The sequence below is a fragment of the Phalaenopsis equestris genome, unplaced genomic scaffold (assembly GCF_001263595.1).
Source record: "Phalaenopsis equestris unplaced genomic scaffold, ASM126359v1 Scaffold000167, whole genome shotgun sequence".
Taxonomy (NCBI): domain Eukaryota; kingdom Viridiplantae; phylum Streptophyta; class Magnoliopsida; order Asparagales; family Orchidaceae; genus Phalaenopsis; species Phalaenopsis equestris.
Window position 1 is genome coordinate 192,944 of NW_018164609.1, and position 20,892 is coordinate 213,835.

Genomic DNA, 20,892 nt, shown 5'->3' on the forward strand with positions numbered 1-20,892 from the left:
AAAAAGCAATCCAGTGTTTTGAGAATGATGTATAATATCGGCATCTACTTTAATGCGGATAAGTATAATATAGGCTTCTACTTTAATGTGTTTTGAGGGCCCACAAAATAGGATAAACACTACTTGCATTAGCCTCCTCCAATCATCTAGACTTTCATACTTTCTTCCATCCCTGTTCCTCCCCTTCATCGGATAAACTACATAGGTCTATGATCATAAATTTATAACAAAATTTTAAAATAATAATAATAATAATAATCACTATTATATCCTAAATAAAAGGGAATTAAATGTGATACTCATAATAAACGATTAGCTGGACTTTGTTTTTTAAGGTTAAGTTGGAATGGAAAACAAAAGAATTTTAACTAGAAAAAATCATCAATCATTTTCTCCCAAGCTAATTTTTTAAATTTCATACTTAAAGAGCTAATGAATGTAGGCTGCACTAAGGATTTGATGTAGTATCTTGATTATGATTAGATAACACAATCTATAATTTTGCATATTTGTACTTCTGACCTTTTTTCAAGAACTACAGTGGATGTTATGCTTAATCTAAAATGTTCGATTCAGGTATAACAGCAAGGGAATCGAGTTCAGTTGGAGCAGTAAAACCTTTCTCGAACTGTTTAAGGCCAGGTTCTACTGTAACCTGGCAACTGTGTTACATTATTTGATCTTAAATTTCGTTCACCCCAAATATTTATATTATTGTTTTTTAGCCTTTGTAACCACTCAAGGAGAGGCATCTTCTTCTTCTCCGAAGGAACCTGGGTCCCACTAGAGAATGTTCTTTCACACAGATCCTAAGGAAATTTCAACACTGTGGTTCATTCCTTCGGTCGACCCATCTGTTGATGGGTGCATTATTGAACTAGATTTAGTACCCAAATGTCTCCATATAGTCTTTTAGAAGTAGCTCAAAAATTATGTCGACCCATCTCTGACAACTTATCGGACCATCTCTCAAGTTGAATCTCCCTCAATAAGGGCAACTCAAGAGATAGAGTATATATTTGAAAATTCTGAAATTTTAATATATGGAGTTGCCTAGTGTCTAGTATTGGCTCCTCATACTCAAAACAATTTTGGACATACAATGCCAGTCCTAAAGATGCTCCTCTCAACATCCACAAAAAAAGTAGTTCAAGGCAACACGACCTCATACTTTGTCTGACTGTTCATTACCTCAAACACAATTCCTTCTAGAACAACTATTGTTAACCTCGATGTGGTATCCCTCAAAGATTCGGCTTGAATTAAATGCATCTTTCCCTCATTAGTCGGTAGCTGGTAAATCCTCCTTGGTGTCTCTGTTTTTTTCAATGTCTACCGTTGTCTATTCAATAGTTCTTTGCTCAGTGAAATAGACCGTACTCTTGTTTGAGCAATCTAAGGCATTGTGCCCAAAACAGTGACATTTGACCCACTTTTTGGCTAGGACAAATTTGAGAATGTTGGTCGGATCACAGGTTCTCCACTAAACTAGTTTTTCCTCGGGTAGGGTCAACTTGAATGTTCCAATGAGTGTACTCTTGCTGCTTGATCCTAGGGATACACTCTACTTGTAAGATGTAATGATCACTTGAGGAAATTATCTTTACACCTTCAGGCTAAGATTTGAACATTTTGTAATGTTTGATATGGCTGCAACTACGCCACCTTGCCAACAAATAATCTCAACCCCCTCAGTTATCGAGCTAGGAAATTCTCCACGGACTTTACCAGCCCACATTTCAAAATAAACTGCTCAAACTCAGTTGTTTTCTCCTTTACTGAGAGGTTATGTTGTTGTAGGTGATGAAATCTGGCAAATATTCCTGTCTATAATGAAAAGAAAGATATTTATGTTGCAATTCTCGTTTCATCTTGGACAAGATAATGATTTTGCTTTTCCCTTCCCGTTGACGTTGGTCCTTCAAATTTTCACCACAACAATGCACACTATTTTAACTTGGTAGCGGCTAGCTTTATTATTCTATTCAGTTGTACGTCCTGATACTCAAAAACATTTTCCACTGCCTTGAGCCACTAAATGAGCTCATCGGGATTAATTTGGCAATAACAATATGACGAGTCACCCTGTACTCCTGAATTATGGTTTCTTTGATAATTCATGTCAAATATCTGGGGTATTGGTTCTTCGTTGCTGAAAACTGCTATGTGGAAAGGATTCACTTCAGCCTTTCGGTGTAAGTAAAAATCGTTGTGGCTACGGATGACTCATCCAGATTGTCTTCTCTCGAAAGCAACAAACTTATGTTGCAGTTAGAGGACTTTCCTAGAAAATTCTTGAACATCTCTTTTCAGATTTCTCATAAACGAAGTGTAATTTCCTCTCAATCAAGTTTCCAACAATTATCTCCTCGGTGGCATGCTTATGGTTTTGAATTGGTAGTTGGAAGAGGGTTTACGAGGCGATGTACGGTGGGAAAGAAAAAATTTAGGTGATCGGGTTGGTAAATCCAACGAAGATTTGGGGGGGGTTCAGTGACCCTAGAATAGAACTACAGTTAGGCTAGCACTGATACTAAATGATATGGAAGTTAACCCAAACAACAATAGTAAAAGCATATTAGAGATTACAACCAAGCACGCGGAAATGAGAAATAACAACAAACACGATACACAAACCCAAGTTGGGGTCCGATCCTGGGAGGGTGGTGGTCGGCTACATGGATTAGAAAGGGTGGTAGGTGGTTGGATGGTTGGGTTGCAGCAAATAGCGGCTTTTGGAGGGCTTTTTTGGGGGTGATGGCAAGTGTAGAGTAGCTGGGAGAGTCCGGAGAACATCAGGATGGTTGTTTCAGGTGACCTCAGCGAGAGAAAAGAGGATTGTGATGAGGGCAGCAGGCGGGGATAGCAGGGACAGAAAGATAGTAAGCAGTCTACATGGCAGCAGGTTGGAATGATGACTGGAACAGCAGAAACAGCAAGATAGGCTGCAGTTCTGGGCGGCAGCAGTTAAGGAAAGAGACGGGAAATGATGTGGAATGGTTGGAAAAGACAGGGACAGCAACTACTTGGGGTCCCGGATGGAGGCAGAAAGCAGAAAAACAGATTGGGCGCTGCGCGATAGAAAACTGCAGGAAGGAACAACAAGGACAGCGATTCCGGGCGGCTGCAGCGAGAAGCGAGGCATCACAGCAAAACCAGAGAGACGAAGAATGGTTGGGGATGGATAAATTACCATCTCAAGCGCGAGGTACAGCAGAAGAACCACTCGTCCCTTGGATACAACCTTAAAAAACTCATACAAAACCTAAAACCTAAAACCTAAAACAGCATAAAAGCAAGTAAATAATAATATGATAGCAATGAGTGGCCAAGAGGACCAGCCGACTCCATAGCATTGAAAAAACCGGGAACAATTTGACCCATGCAAGAGAAGCAAGTCACCCACTTACAGTAGCAGGAAATCCTATTTCCGCCCCGAAGTGTGGGAGACGCCCACATCATGATTGTACAAAATTTCTTTTGACATGAATAGTGAAGTCAAATCGATGTCCTTGTGTAGGTGATAGTTGGTTTTATAATTACCATGACGTCTATATTTATTAACCACCAATGCTATCTAAGGGATGCCTAATAGATTGAATGACAATTAAAATTTTCAACTGGTAATTTATATATTGTGGATAAATATTTAAATATTGTATAATTGTGAACCGGAAAGGTCATCCTATCATACCAGGATGTTGGGACCGAATATGGATGGGGTTTAACTAAATGCATTAGAGTACTATGTGAAGTTTTAGTTCGTCAAAAATTGTTCTGCTGCTAAATTGTGTTATGTTGTACAAACAGAAATAGCCACATAGATGGACAAGCGACTCCATAAGTGTGTTCCTTATGACCAGAAAACCATGAAGAATGTTCGCATGCAATATACGACTCTTTATGCTACGTAACTATAAATGAATGAGACCTGCTTATGGACTAGAAGTTACACTACAAACTTGAACAGAGTGTGCTTATTTAGACTTCAAACTGAGACTCGAAGAAAGCCACTGTTGCTTTATACGATTGATGGAAAAAGAAATTACAGATCAGATTTTATAATTGTTTATATAAAACTTCTTTTACAATAACGTGTACTTGAATGGTGAGTTGAACCACGTTTATAGAAATATTAGTCAACTGAATAGCTCAATTGAATGTTCACAAATTGTTGCCATGGATGCAAGAAAAAGGCTACGAACTGTGTAGAGTTAATCAGGTAGGGCAAAGTAATTCATAGAGGTGGCTCGAGTCTTTTATCCATCTAGTGGGAGGACAAAGACAGCTGGTGCAATTGCCGCTCCAAAGAATCAGATCCAAAGGTTGTTTAAGACCTGCCATATGGAGAGCACTACCATAATCGTTTCTACAAAGGTGAAGATTCACTAAATCCACAAACAAGTTCCAGAAAATAACCACCTTAACAATATAAGTTTGCTGTGGACTTTATAACAAAGAGAATCAAACAGAAATGACACCTAAATGGAAAGTGTAATCCCCTCATGACAAACTAAAGATGATCTACCTACATACATTAGCAGATACAATAGCCCACTAGTACTTGTACGCACTTCATGGTTAAGGGCGTATCACATTCAAGGGCTTCCTAATGGAACCTAATGTAATAAATGGCATGCAATGCAATTTAAATGAAGCCATTAAACTTTGATGCATTTATTAACATGTAAATAATCAGGACATAGATGATTACACAAATGTGCATGCAAAAATTTTCACGAAAGAAAACTTGTTACCAGTGACTTATAATTAATAATGACTACCATGAAACAAGAACGCCAAAATTCATGCTAAAAAACAGTAAATTATGATATCGTGCAACTAAAGAAACATGTGCGTGTGTCGCATATGAATAAATTCAACGCTATTTTCCAACCAAAAACTAAGCTGAATTAATAGAAGGAGAAAGAAAAAAGGAAACCTAACAATAAAATCTCACGCCTGAGAAATACATTGCATCTTGGAAAACTTTGGAAAAAAAAAATGGTCTTTAGAAACAAAGGGTTGGCATTTATTCAATGGATAGAAGTATTATCACGATTTGAACTCTTATTAATAAAAGAATAAAAGTTAACATTAACTAAAAATAATAATTCTTTAATAAGGTGGAATTTATAGGACCTGTAGTTGACTACTGTTAGTTACAATCTACGAGAATGTACCTTAAGATAAAACCATCACAAGGTATGTTGTCCAGGACATCTTACGCCACAAACAAAAATGATCAAATGATTTCTGGAGCATAAATTGCAAGATTTTCTACCATATCTTCAAAAGATTCCTCATAAAATATAATATAAGGAACATACTGTGATCAATTGAAGAACCCAAAAAAGAGATGTATGGCATCAAAAGTGGCATAAATAATATTATATAAGAAGCACGCTTTGTGATTTATTCAAGAAAAAAAAAAGAAGTATGCTTAAGAAGTACCATAAGATATGTAATATTATAAAGAACTATTAGAAAATGCCTACTGTGCATGTGAATTGTATAAAAAGCTCCGTTATAAAGCTTTTAACAAACAAATAAACATGATTCAGAAAATGCATATACATAAATATAAATTCCAGCCAAAATTCAACATAAGTTTACAAAAAATTGAGAAAAAGATAAGCTTGCATTCTTGATGCTAATTGTAGAAATTGAACTCTATCCTCTTTATCCTGATTTGAAAATAAACTTCAAAGAATATACAAATCGATCAATTCCAGAATGTTCCAAATTTTTATCTTGTAAGGATAAAGTTCAATCATCAAGTATTGTTTCTAGATGAAAATCAACTGGTCGGCCAAATTGTTGCTTTTATAATGTGGTATGAATGGATTTTGAGAAAATGTGTGTGCAACTGAGAATTTAGGATACAGAATTGTGGATCTAAAGACAAAAACAGATTCACATAAATAAAAGCTTGCTTTAAAGAAAATAATTCTGGCAATCCTAGTAAAAAAAAGGTATAGCCAGTTCAAAAGGCTCCCGCTAAAGCAAGACCTGCAGGTTACTGTAAGAAAACCTAGCTTCTAATTTCTAAAGGTGTCCAAAATATATCCGGAAAACCAATCAAACTAAACCAAACTAACCAATTTGATTTTGTTCAAGTATAGAACAGCTTCATCGTGGTTTTAAATAGCTCATAATTTTATGGTCGAGCAAGCCAAAATCAAACCAAAACCAATTCAGAAATTATGAATTTAATAAAGGTTAAATACAAATGGTAAAAGGAAGTGGACAACAATTGCTTTTTTTTTTTCGGTTAATGTGGATAGAGGTCAAATGAAGTAGAAAGTTATAGCATATCATCATTTTTTATTAATGAAAATAATGGCTCTATAACATATTTCTACTCATTTCTAGAATTGAAGTTATAATCATGTCTAATTAATTTTAATTATAGAATGAATGATTTGATATTTCATAAAATCACAACAATTGAATTCTTGAATGCATATTTTATGATCATGTTTATAATTCGGAATTTGATAATCAAGTGCTTTGGTCCATATTTATGTTCTTCAACAGTAATCATGTCATTTATCCAAGCAAATTAGTGGATAGTCTAAGATTGAACATGAATCGAATCAACTACTTTAGATAAGCTTGGTTCAAATCTTTTTAGGTAGAACATTTCAAAAATGGACGGACAGAGCATATTGATTTGGCTTAAAACTGAAGCAACCAAACTCGCTAGTCTCACTAAACATTAAATTTCATAGATACTACTTAAGTTTATCCCAGCCCAAATTTTTCTCAAGCAATCCTGGTTTGCAAATGGCAAATATTTCTCTTAAATTGAAACATTCATCTCATTTCAAGTTTAATTTCCCTTAAAACATTTAATCCACTATCTGAAACCAAAGATACAATAACATTTAACTTGAACCATGAGTTTTAATTTCGCAAATATGTTCTTGCATACTTTAAACATAGTTTGTCTCATTGACCAACCGATGTATAGAACTTTCTGTTCAAAAATTTGCCATTACAAGTTTGTAATTCAACTTCCAAAAGCTTAGTTCATCATTCATACAACACTACATGTATTTGTCAGGACCATAAAGATTGATCTTACACATAAAACAATGATTATTACTTTGCAGATCACTATAGGAATGTGAGTTGAAGAATATGTTGCATGACAATAATCACTATTAGTAGACTGAAACCTTCCTATTCATACCATAACAATGTACATAACCATTATAAAAATGCCTGTTCAAATTGTCAGTTATTTGATCAAAAGAGCGCTCTTAATTTTCAGATGCTAGTATACTCTATTCTAGTTCAAGACTATAAGGGCACTGCAAGTCACTTGATCATATAGCTTCCAATAGATTTGGATCATTCCAATAAGTTCTTTTTGAAGTTTCATTGTAACCAAATGCTTTTGTATCCATTAAAAGATCCCATCTTGTCGTTCATCAAGTAAATGATTACAATATCGAGTCTGACTTCTACAGAAATTTGATGCAATCTAAAGCTCTAATACTAAAATTCATGTATGACTTGCCAAAACTCTTAGTTTCTACTGAAAATAATTACTATAAATGGCATCCAAAAACAAAATGATATGATGTAATGTTATTGTGATTTTCTACTGGATATGCAAACAAACTAATGCAAATAGATACTCATGTGATGCAAAAAAATTCATAAGTGAACTACTTAGAACAAGCAAAAAATTTGTCCTCGGGATGAAATACAATAAAAGAACATAAGTCCGAGTAAAACAGAAATGGGCCCATAAGGGTATACTCGCCAGACGAATTTGAGACAAATAGCATCAGCTTACAATGTCAAGCACACAGATGAAAACTTAGGTGTGTCGTATCTAGTTAACTACAACTACATTTTGCAACCAATAACTAAATTAAAAAGATTATAAAAGGAGAAAGAAAGAAAGGAATGGTTACACTCGAACAAAGAAGTTACATTGCATCCTAGAAAAATGCCATGCACAAAGCTGAAAACTCATTAACTGCAATCACATTCTGCAACCGGTAACAAAATTAACAAGACAAAAAAAAAGGTTAGCCTAGCAATAAAATTGCAATTGAAAAAGTTACTGCATTTTCGGATTATGTGGAACCAAAAAGATTTTAAAATCTAAAGAGAATTAATTATTCAATAACAAAAACTGCTTTCAGAGAAAGCACATTTTACTATACCAGAAGTATATAATACTATAAGGTGAGATTCATGAGAACGCAACAAACAATGAACTCAAACGTAAGGCAAGTTATGAGAACATATCTGCTAAAATACAGCAGGGATGAGTACCAGAACATCAGTAACAAGATCTTCTGTTATACCTTGGGTGCCCCCACGACAATTTAAGATCCTAGAGAATTAATTTAAAATCTAATACCCCAAAACAGAGAAATTCAACTCTGGACGTACCATACAATACGTTTTAAGTAATTACTAGAAGCATACTTTAGAGTGAGCATAAGTCATATCACACAATTAATCGTGTGGGCTATTATGCATCCAAAACTATAGTGAAACAATAAATAACTGAACACAGACAAAATTAGACCCAAATCCAACACAAAAAAAAATAATTCTCACAGCAGAACAATCTTGTATTTTTTTTTTTATTTTTATGACAACTGTAGGCTTTAAGCTACGCAATATTTCATGACTTCATATGTTCTGTTTGTCTTAGTTTAACATGTTTCAGTGACCGTATGCCCACATTGAATTTATCATAACATTCCTCATCCGAATATTCCAGATATCATTTGAGCTGGTAGTGGTGAAGTTGTGCCTCTTAGATTCTTAAATTAGCGCATCATGATTTTGGTTTCATGGCATTAGCTCTCTAATGGAGAATTTACTGAGAAAAGTTGCTTCAGCTGAAGCCGTAAAAGCAAAATTCCACAGAACTACAAATATTGCGGATGAAAAGTTCTGTAAACACCCAACAGATACATAAGAACTACAAGAGCACAGAAACTATAAAATCAGAGTTCTGAAAAAGCATATTCCTACAGGTGAGGCAGTACCCTGAGAACAGCAAGGAAACAGAAGCAGATTTCTACAAGAAAATCTAAAGCCTGAGCATTGTTGAACAATGTTCTACAAAACAAGAAGGTAATGCAGAAATTGAGATATTCCCAAGTACATTTGAAGCAGAACAATGCTGAACCTGAAAAGCCCGAGTTATGCAGTGATTGAAGTGTTAGAATTTCGTTCTACGGTAGCTGATAGGTAGAAGGCACAGTAAAGTTTCAAACATAATTAATAAATTCATCAGACTCAATCATTTTCTTCTGCAGTTATGGACAACAAAGGCGTGACACTGCATAATAATATTAAGTTTTTTCATTCATTATTTAGAATGCATTTTACCAATGCCCTTGTGAGAGGTGATATCAAGGATATTAATCTGTAGTGATGAAAAATGGATAGGAAAGCTACAAATGGTCAACCCAGAAGGTTTCCTCACAACCAAACTGTATAGAGCAATTCCATGGCTTGGAAATTTGTCATGGCTTATATGAATCAAACCACTGGAAGGGGAGTAGTTGCTATCATTTGTCTACATTCTAGCACAGAATAGCTCAATGCAAGATACAACTGAACACTTCCAATATCCAGGAAAGATGATTACAGAAACTAATTTCAATGTCTGATTAGAAAAAACCATGCACAAGGTCTGGATTCCCTTATTCAACCATCAGCATATGCCAAAAGACCAATTGATACTTAGTTCAGTAAAAACATGTAAAATTACTTGATGATTAGCTATACATACCATACTTCAAGGTGTTGTATTAACTCCTATTTCTAGATATTTCCCATAGCACATCCATGCACACAAATTCATTGCGATTTAAAAATAAACTATGTTTATAACAAACAATTTTCATTACGATGACTGACTGAAAAAATGCGGATGCCCACACATCTGAGAAGAAGCAAGTAGCAAATATAGGGTGGTCCACCCCAAAAAGAAAATGTTATCATTCTAAATGAATTCATTATGTGATCTGCCTACATAATGGATAGAAGGAAAGGCAAGTCAAACAATAGCCAGCTGTCTTTATAGCCACAGGAGATCATTGCTGCGAGTTTCCAATGCCACCTGCAGGATAGAACTCTAATACTTGCATGCAACATTGACTATTCGTTAGTAAGTTTTGGCTTACATCCCATAAAATCACCATTTTGCACGTACATTTGCTCTAAAACTTCCTTTCAAGCACTTCAAACGCACAACATGCTGAAATGAGAGGATGGCACGACATCAAAATAACTTTTACACTAATACATCAACTCCTAATTGCCAAAGTTTCTATGTAATCATCTCTATACCTTTACAGATCTCCATGCAAGTTTAATCATAAATCAACTAAGGACAGCGAGACTATCTTAAAATCCCAAATGATGTACAGCATTTTATCACCCCCAATTCAATCAGAAAACCAGTAACAGAAGTATAAAAACCTGCCACCTAAACATGACAATTTCTAACAAACCCAATATCCACAGATTCACTAAAAACAAAAAACAAATCAAGCATCCATACAATCAATTCCATCTCCACTTCCGCCAATCCTAAACAGCGGCATCCCCGCAACAAAGCCTTATTATAAATAAATGAAAACAATCAGCAATAAAAAAGTAAAAAAATTCCGGCTTGCCCTAGATCCATCAAAATTAAACGAGAAGCAAATGGAAGACGGACACAGACGCGCACCATAGCTCTCTAGGGTTTTATCATCCTTCAAGATCCGTCCCTTATAAATTAATCTCTGCTGCTCCGCGGGCACGTCGCACTTCTCCGAAATAAGGCCTTTGAAAACGCTGACGACTGCGTCGAGGGCCGTCTGGACGGAAAACTTCGATCCATTGGAGCAGCGAATGTGAATGGTGGCAGGGCTGGCCGCTCCACTAGCGACACTCGAGTCGCAGGAATCCCCATCAGCGCCCATCGGAAGTTGGAGATCGGGGACTGCGAGCCCTAGCGATTGACGAATCGCGGCACCCGAATCAGAAAGGAGTTTCCTTCGACTTTTCTTAGAACAGGGAGTTGGAGTTGGAGGAGATAGGAAGCTTCGAGAGAGATGCTTTTCCGCCCAAGCTAAAATGGGAAGCAGTCTCAGCTAGGTTTTTTAGTTACAGTCACTCTATTATCCAAACATTTTTAGAAAAATTTGATATGTTCAGAGATAAATTTATTTACTGTTTATTTTATTAGATTTATATTCACAATCTTTATTTCAAATCAAAAACTTACATGTTTGATGTGTAGCCAATAAATTTTTATCTTAGATGGATCTCAATGTATTTTTAATAATAGAAGTTCAAAATTTTTATTTAAGATATTCAACAAGTTTATATTCGAACTGACTGTTTCAATAAGACGAATCTGATGATATCCGTTGAATCTATAAATGACTGGTAAACACACCAAGAAGTAGAGCATTTGATTAATTAAAATTTAAATATAAGTTAATTATTTTTTTTATTTATGTTATTTTCTCCTTTGTTTAGTGAGTTTAGGCGTATTTTTATTTTATTTTTATGTTTTTTTTTTATTATTTGCAAAGTTATGAATTTATGATTTGGATAAAATTTTATGGATTTAAATAATTCAGAAAATCTGATTTTACTATTTACCCATCTTAATATAAATCCTATTTAATCCTTTATATTAAATAGGGGAACTTATTGGCAAATACAAAGGTTTCACAGACCAAATAGATGTCATACTTTCCTTAGTTTATTTGATCGAGCCTCATCCTCAAGACTTGTTTTTATCCTTCAGGATAGATACAGGATTTGAGGTACAGTGCTCTTTCTTCTTAAACTATGAAAAATATGGGGTCAGTTTGATTTCATACTTCAATGTCCTTCAGAAGCGGGCGGCGGGATTTTGATTCCAGTGACCGACAGCTTCTTACGGGCAACTCCCCTTAAACCAACCCAAAATAACACCGACAATGATGAATTAGGGTCATTGGAGCAAAAAGATACAAAAATGAGCAAATTTGGAGCGAAAAGGACCAAAATGTGAAGATTTGAACTAGGCCTCGTCGACCCCGCCGACTGTGAGTTTTTCCAGAGACTACAGGACAAAATCTTTAGAAGCCCACCGACGGCGCCCTCGAGGCCGTCGACGGCGAGATCGACGGTTATGTCCAACAATGTATTGGATGAAGACGAATTTTGGATGGGTGCTTAGACAATTCTTTGGAAAACTCATCCACAACTTTAAAAGAAGATTTTGGCTGAAAATGGAGGGATTCCGGGAGTCAGGGAGGCTAGAGAGGTTCCATTAGTTTAGTAGAGTCTAAATCATGAAAATGTTAAAGAATTTGTGATGATCTTTTCACTTCGATCGTAATTTACTTTTAATATGGCCAAATGATTTGTTAAAATATGTTGTTTTACAAATAAAGTGAAGATTACATCCAAGATCAAGGAGGTCAAAGCCCTTGGAAGTTGGGTGCAAATAAATAGGAAAATAAAATTATCGGGCGTAGAATTTGAGATTTTAGAGTGACTGACTAAAATCCTCAATTCGGTCATATCGTTTGGGTGCTGAAGTGTAGATGTTAGCCCTCACCTAGCCGCAGATTCAGTAAACAAGCGTAGGATTAGTCAATGTTCTTTATGTCTGGATCAAAGGGTAAAGAGTAGGTATGCTCCTATTTGGCACAATACAATTTGAACTGATTCACTTTATCTATTCACTATAATTTCTTGACAATGAGAAGAATGTTTTCTTATATATTGAATGTCATATTAAAATTTTTATTAGTATAATTAGTTATTTAAGAGTTATTAAAATTACATATTTATTTCAATTGTTATTAGTGACAGATAAGCAATTTGAATTCCATAGTTGCAATTAAGTATTGTTTTTCTAAAATCTTAATTTGTAGCTTCTAATATTACTCCCTGTAGGATCGATATCTAGGACTTCATTAGAGTTTTATATTACTTGAGTGATACGTATACTTGCGTTGATAAGTGTGATTTTACCATTATTGAATATTTTATATATACATATTTATCGAATCTGTAACTGTCATTAAATTTTTGGTGTTATTGTTGAGGAATTAAATCTTTTAGCAATAGTATTAAATACTTTTATTTTAAGCATATAAAAAGTCGTTGTCACTCCCCCTCTGTGTTTTTGTCATTTTGGCTGATCTTCGTCGTCTGTTCCGAATACATGAAAATAGACAACATTTGTTTATCATCGCCGCGAGAAGAAAAAAATACAAAGAATCGTCCTTAATAAAAGCCTAAAATCTCGCTCTACACTCAATCTAATCGCATGTGGTTTAATCATATGGTTTAATTTATGTGAGACGAACCTATTTATATGGTTCAGTAGGCATGCATTGTTCATTTGCTTCATAAAAGACCAAACCAAGGGTCATTTTAGGGAATTCGAGTCATTACCTTATCCCAATAGGTGAGGTCTCGATTGGGCTTGATAGAGAGGATCACCTTGATGTCATGAAGCTTCCTCTTACTTCAATTTGCCTTGAAATAGGCCTTAGCTATGAGCAAGACCAAGTGATGGCTCGGGTTGATGTTGGAGTAGGTTAGGGAGTGTGAAAAGCTCGGATTTTGATTGGGGGTAAGGTTTTGGCGCCTTGTGAAGCTAATAGGAAAGTTAGATTGGGGTTTTGATGAAGTTGATGTAAAGGCCGAAAAATAACCTAGATTTCAATAGTGAAATTAGGGTTGTGTGGTGATGGATATTGCTTGAGGATGGTGGGAATGAGTCGCTCTGGTCATTAGAAGTGTTTTTTTTTTGTGTTTAGAGCAAAGGGCTTAAGTGGTTTGCTAGGGAGTTGAGTGCGTGCGTGGAGCTATCGGGTTACCCTCCTTAAATAGTCGTGAGAGATCATGGGGGGAGCTCTGGTGTGCATGGAAGAGTCTAGTGGTTCCTCAGAGGATGTGCAGAGAAATGAGAATGAGTTGGGCATAAGATGGCTCGCTTATGCTATGAGGGGATTGGGGGAGCTTTTAGTGTGGTGGTTGGGCTCAACAATGGTTTGGGTGAACCCACCTATGAAGTTATTTGGGTGGGTTGGACCTTGGTTCCATATGGCAGTCCCCCTTGGTTAAAGGTGCATGATTTGTCTTTTAGTCTTTGGATTTGGTTAAATTATTTTATTTTATTTTTTTGTGTCACCCATGTGTCATAGTGTGTTATTAGGGTTAAATAGTGTGGGCTCATGTCCTGGTTTTGTGGTTTGAGCTAAGGTCTCTCATGATGGCTTGGGCTTAAGCTTAGGCTTTTGTGGTTAAGTTTGACCCAAAATATTAGATTTAATGGGCCCCTTATAAATAGCCCAATTAAATAATTAGATTAATTATGAAGGTTGCCGCCCTAATGTAAATTTGATTCCTAAGTAGTTTTAGGTCTTAATCACCTTGAAACAAGTTAAGTTTTATTTTGATGAGCTCAATTGTTCCATAATTGACTCAAGTTGGCTTGGGTCTAATTAGATTTTGGTGACACTTTGATTTCAATTTCTTAGGGCTGAGTTAATGTGCTTGGGGAACATGTCAATTTTAGTGTTAATTAGTGTTGAGAAAACTTTAGGGACTGTTTGGGGCAGCTGCAGCTTCTCAGGTTTTCAGTTGCAGTTTAGCTGCCCGAGAAAGTTGTTGTGTGGAAACTAGTTGCTTATTTGTTACAGCTGAAAGACAACTATTTCTAGAAAAAATGATCATTATACCCATGTATAGTAAAACTGTTTGAAACAGAACCGTGACAACCATATGTTTGATACTTCAGAAGCAGAATTTCACTTCAAAACAGTTCAAAAATTCAGATACACAACTCACTTAACAGTGAATACCTAAAGTGCTAATGAAAAAGGAAAAACTTAAAATTTTCTATTTTTTATTTACATTTATACCATCCATGTCTTTCATTTCCCATAAAAATACTACTATTTTAACTTATATGCACCATTTATACATGAATATGGTGGCATATATGTGAAAGTTAAGGTTTAGCCATTATATATGTAACTAAGTAAGAATTTAGAGTTATGAATGTAAATATTCATATATAATATTGTTATCTTGAATCTCAACAATATTGCAATCTAAATAACATTATAGCAATCTAAATATCATTAAATTATGTTGTTTTAGCATCGTAAAATACCATTATGGCGGTGATTGATGAGCAATCTAGCCTCGTTCTAGATCATATGCGTGATGGAAATGGGAGGGAAACTGGCACCGAAGGAGGAGGTGGCTCTCAAGCTCGTAAAAATGAGAACAGTCATTGAAGCCGAAGAGGATGAAGAGGAAGCATGTATCGTGAGCAACGTCAGAATAGAGGAGGAAGAGGAGGAGAGATCGCAACTTCTAGGTTGGTCACGGGGTTGAATGTTTCGATTAGGGAGGGCACAGGGGAAAAAAGTTAAAGGGGAATGCTAGGTCGTGGCTAACTGGAAGCGTTCCACATTCTGGATAAATCACATGCAGGGCGCGGTGGTGTCGCTGCCCCAAACAACAAAAAAGGGAGGCGCGGTATCACGCTAAGGATTGACTTTGGTGAATCACTCCTCTCCCTTTGAAGTTTGGTGTCATGAGATTTTCAGTGCCTTTTAGCGTACCGTGTTAAGAACCCCTCATTAGCCTAGGCCCAACCTCTTATCTGACGGGCTTCTCCAAGGTCAATGACAATCTCAAGGATATTCAGTAAGTCCTTAAGGGAAATCCTAGGATTTTGAGTTCCATGGATAACCAAGGGAATCTTCCACCTATAAGAAGTCAACTTGGGCTTCTGCTGCGCTAGACACTCAATCATCTCAGCCAAGAGTTGAGAGTTTGGACTTAACCTCAGGAAGCCCTAAGTGTGTGTATGTTTGGTTAGAAGTCCTATATGGGTAAGTTCCATCTCTAGTCATCTAAGAAGGTCACTAAGAAACCCTAAGGCTAAATACTATATTTCTATAGAGAGAGAGGAGATCCTCATAAAAGAGAGGTCAAAAAATATTCGAAGATTTTAAATATATCTTAAAAACGTTCGAATGTCTCATTTCTTTTGTAAGGGGCAAATTCCAAGAAATGCGAACTCTAATGCAAACATTTATAATTCTTCAGTAATTATTATTTTTATTACTTCGATTCAATCAACAAGATACATCAATAATTTTATATCTAATTGTTTGGCAAATAAGAAGCATTTTTATTAAGGCTATTTAAATCTAAGACGTCCTTCATCATCTTTACTAGATTTTTTTAAGCCTTTTATAGAGTTACCTTCAAAATTCTATAACAACTTCCGCGAAACAGTTTCATCCCCATTGAAGTTTGTTATATGGATTTAACTTCTATCTCAACCATAACAAATCTAAAATAACTTCAATTGAAAAAAATACGAATTAGTGAATTCTCCTTTAAATGACATTATGTTATAAAAATCATTCATTTGAGGTTTTAATAATTTTTTATAAAATAATAATAATGTACATGAATCGGTGATCAATAACAACTTATAAATTTCCTTTTTGAGAAAAATACTTGAAAAAAGAAATTAAAAAAAACAAAGTGACTATATATTTATGGAAGTGCTTAGGAAAATTTAAACTCATTTTGATTAGTGAATAAATTACACTTAATTATTAAAATTTAAGATAAGTAAAATAACATATTCAAGAAAGCTATTAGCCTTGAATTTTCTATCTTATCGAATATTGATATTTTCATATGAAGATTTTCATGGAAATAGTTAATTAACAGGTAATTAAGAGTTTTATGATGATTAGTTCAATCACATAAATTCATTACCGACAAAATTGTTAAAATTTCAACACCAATATATCAAAAAAATTACAGCTCTTTTAAAGATGAGTAGCAAGAATTCACAATGACATTTTAGTGGGAGAAATATACTCCTGCTCATGATTGTCTAAAAAAAAAAATTGATTAAAATTTGGAGAAAAAATAAAGAAAAAAGTAATAAAAATGCATAAATATTTTAAAAATAAAGGTTTTATGTAAATAATTTTAATTTTTTGGAGATTTTTTTTTTATTGATATTTCATTGTCTTCAGATTGAAAATGTGCTGGTAAATTGGGTTAATGATAGCTCCTGGATGAAAAAGGATTTACTCTACTCTTGCAAGATAGTTTGGTTATCTTAAGGTGATACAAACTGCCTAATCTATATAGGTTCAAGCTTTTATATGCATGAGTACTAGAGCTTATAAATGTAGAACTATGCATAATCTATTGGTGAGTGGTGAAACTCTTGCAAGAGAAAGAACTAGAGCCTAAAAATAGAGACTTAAGAGGTGTGAATGTTCTCCTTACCCATGGGAGTTAATTATACTTGAAAATGAGGATAAATATCTACAAAACTCTTTGTCTAATTTTAAAACAAAATTGAAGTTTTTTTAATAGCTTTCTTACCATCGAAATAATTTATTTTAATTTTTAAAATGTTCTTTTGCTTAAAAAATGAAAGAAAAATCACATGTTATTCTCGTTGTATGCACTTGCACATTGTCATAACCGTCAAAAATGGGTTGGCCAGCCAGACCGTTTTTTAAAAAATTAATTTGTTTTATATGTTTTTATTTAACCTAATGTTAAAAAAAATCACATGTTATTTAATGTGTTTTATATGTTTTTATTTAAAAATAATAATTAACACGCTTTTTAAAACACTCAAAATAATTTTCAAGTATTTTGAGTGTTTCTAAAAACAATCGTATCTTATGTTAAATATATTTAATCAATTATGTTAAATATATTTTGTTTCAAGCTAAAATATAAATAAAATAGAGTAAAATAAAGTAGAATATAAAAAGCAAATTGTTCTAATATTTTGCTTGATTTTTTCTTTTAATAAAATTGTAGTCCTTAACCATACAATCAAGCAGATCCATTCTGAAATTTTGTAGCTAAAAATCTCTACATTTTAATGTCATTGTAATCATCTTTGTAGAGTAAATCCATATATCCAAACAAACATATTTATATATATTCAAATTTCAGAAGAGGAAATCATCAATTTGTTAAATTTAATGCTACATAAGATGATAATTATTACAATAATAAATACTGACATGGAAATTTCTAAGACCAAATAGTTGTTCATGGAAATCAGTCAGGTATTAGTTATTACAATAATAAATAAGTTTGTGCATAGCACAGCATAGGATGAGATGAATATGAGTAAATAACAAGTCCTCACCTCACATATTCACATTTTGATGGGAAGAGATTGATTTGGAATGACGCCAATTACACACACAACAACTATTACATTTAATCAAGAGTAACTAAAGGAATGTGTGCGATCTTGTTCCAACCAGAGCCTGAAAGTTTTTTATAACGCTTCTTCAACTTTGGATGACAATTTGATATGGCCAACGAATACAAGGAGGGAGGGAGGTCCGGCAATGATTTGAGGAGTGGAATGTGTTCTAATTCTAGACGGTTGAGGGATGAGATGGCCGACAAAGAAGATGGCAGGCACTCTAGGTGATCAAGCTTATATAGATGCAGTGACTCCAAGGAGGAGGGGAGGTCTGGCAATGATTTGAGGAGCGGAATGTTGTTTAAATATAGACGGCTGAGGGATGAGATGGCCGACAAAGAAGATGGCAGGCACTCTAGGTTATCAAGACAATATAGACACAGAAGAAACAAAGAGGGAGGGAGTTCTGGCAATGATTTGAGGAGTGAAATGCTACCTAAATATAGATAGTTGAGGGATGAGAGGGCCGACAAAGAAGATGGCAGGCACTGTAGGTTATCAAGACTAATTATATGCAGTGAATTCAAGGAGGAAGGGAGGTCTGGCAATGATTTGAGGAGTGGAATGCTATTTAAAATTAGTTCCTTGAGGGATGAGATGGCCGACAAAGAAGATGGCAGGCACAGTAGGTTATCAAGACTATATATATACAGATAACCCAAGGAGGAAGGGAGGTCTGGCAATGATTTGAGGAGTGGAATGCTATCTAAATATAGATCCTTGAGGGATGAAATGGCCGACAAAGACGTCGGCAGGCACTGCAATGACTCCAGGTATTCAAAACGTAATTCTTCCAGGGAGGCGGGGATGTGTAGAAGCTGCTGGAGCTGAGGAAGATGTTCGACACGTAGAATCTTAAGAGAAGGAAGAAACTGCAGGGATTTCTCAAAGCCACTCTCCACTTGTTGCAGTCCACCAAGAGAAAGAAGGGATGTGAGGTCTGGACACGAAAGGACCTGAAATGTTTCAAGGGGAATCAATTTTGAAAGCCGCAACAGTTGTTGGTTTCTTGCTTGTAGTTCAGAGCAGCCTTCCATCCGATGTTTTGTATCTTCATTTTCTTGAGCTTAGGAGGCAAATAGGGCAACTCCTGCAGATTCGGGCAGTTAACAAGGAAGACTTCCGTTAAGCAAGGAAAGAAACAGTCATCTGCTGCAGCACCAGCTCCATCAAACCAATCTTCCAATACTTGTAATCCCTCCATATGCAGAACCTCCAGCGCTGGAAACACACAAATATTGTTATTCCCTCTGAATTTATTATCAAGCTGCTTTACTTTTGGCATGTTACAAAGGTACAGAGACTTGAGGTGGGGAAGCTGCCCAAAAGGTGGAAGAGTTTCCCACTCCGAGCACCCGTTCAGACAGATGTGCTCCAGATTGGAGATCAAATCTGCATTGTACAGCCATTTTGCACCGCTTACACCCTTGTATGAAGCTAGGGACAACCTCTTTAGATTTTTGTATGGTTTAAGATTTTCAAGCACATTCAAATCTAACTCAGAATTGACAAAGTTCCGTCGGCTTCCAACTCCCATGTACGAGTTCCATGCATCAACAGTCCAATGCAAGAATCGGCTTCCAACTCCCTTGTCTGGCTTCCATTCATCAACAGTTTTGCCCCAATTCAAGAACAAAACTGTGAGTTTTCTCTTCTCAAATAATTTTGCATTGCGGGCCTCTGTAGCATCCTTCACATTCTCCAAAAAATGTAAAAATCCAAAAAATGTATTTTTAATTTGCGCAACTCGCTCATATGTTCCAACTCCTCAATTCTATAACCATTCTCATTCTTCACATTAAATTCATTTAGTTCTTGAAGTGACCTTAATTTCCCAATTGCAGGTACAATAGAAAACATGAATCTGGGCAATTCCAAGTGACGCAGATTAGAAAGATTGCTCACATCGCCAAACAAGAAATTAACAGAGCTATATCCTGTTTTATAGATTATGAACCGCAAATGATAAAGACTGCTTAGAGATCTTGGCATCTGAGTGAGATTCATAGTAAGATTCAAATATTGAAGTTGTTTCAAGTTTTCAATAGCCTCAGGCATCTTTCCAAGCCATCGGGAGTCTATGAACAACAAACGAACCCTTCTCGATGCTTCAAAAATTTCAGTAAGTATTTCAGTGAAATATTGACCAAGTCTTTCGCTGGTTAAAAAAAGTGAATGTAGGTTTTTAACATCTTTGATCATTGTCAACAATTCTCAACACTTCTGGATTTTCAGTTTTAACAAATAAGTGTCGAATAGTTTTAGGAATTTTAAAGGATAAAACATTATCACCCACGAATCCGAAACATTCCTCTGAAGAAATTGACTGTGCCAAATCATGTAATAAATCATGCATCTTATAGTATATTCCCGTATAACACTTAAACCCCTCAAAGAAAGATTTTCTGACCAAAACATCTGACCAAAGATTTTCTGACCAAAACATCAAAATACCTTCCTCCAATATCTTCCAAAGTCTCTTCTTCAGTAGAAAATTCCTCAATGAAACCCAATGCAATCCACATTCGGACTAAATCATCTTTATCAAACTTATGATCTTGTGGGAATATCTTGTGAAATGCAAAACAATTTTGTAGAGGTTGTGGGAGGAA

General features: G+C 35.3%; 3 protein-coding genes across 4 annotated transcripts in view; all 3 read right to left on the reverse strand.

Annotated features, from left to right (window-relative positions):
* LOC110022109 (ubiquitin domain-containing protein DSK2b-like) overlaps positions 1-11,134 on the reverse strand; it is a 32,488-nt gene extending 21,354 nt beyond the window's left edge. For both annotated transcript variants that reach the window (XM_020720911.1, XM_020720910.1), the window contains exon 1: positions 10,724-11,134. In XM_020720911.1, coding sequence (XP_020576570.1) covers positions 10,724-10,958 — 235 coding nt within the window. In that variant the 5' untranslated portion in view covers positions 10,959-11,134. The remainder of the gene's footprint in view (positions 1-10,723) is intronic.
* An 8,040-nt stretch (positions 11,135-19,174) lies between these two features.
* Positions 19,175-19,984, reverse strand: LOC110022113 (putative disease resistance protein At3g14460). The gene has a single exon (XM_020720914.1). It carries the CDS (start codon positions 19,815-19,817, stop codon positions 19,257-19,259), a length of 561 nt encoding a protein of 186 aa, XP_020576573.1. The 5' UTR covers positions 19,818-19,984; the 3' UTR covers positions 19,175-19,256.
* Positions 19,985-20,330: 346 nt separating this feature from the next.
* LOC110022068 (putative disease resistance protein RGA4) overlaps positions 20,331-20,892 on the reverse strand; it is a 1,955-nt gene continuing 1,393 nt past the window's right edge. Inside the window, exons 2-3 of the mRNA XM_020720846.1 lie at positions 20,735-20,850; positions 20,331-20,388 (exon numbers count right to left, since the gene is read on the reverse strand). Of these exons, the coding sequence (XP_020576505.1) occupies positions 20,331-20,388; positions 20,735-20,850 (174 nt within the window). The remainder of the gene's footprint in view (positions 20,389-20,734; positions 20,851-20,892) is intronic.

Coding starts and splice junctions, on each gene's coding strand:
- LOC110022113 (XM_020720914.1), bottom strand. CDS start 19,817: ATGGGAGTTGGAAGCCGACGGAACTTTGTCAATTCTGAGTTAGATTTG.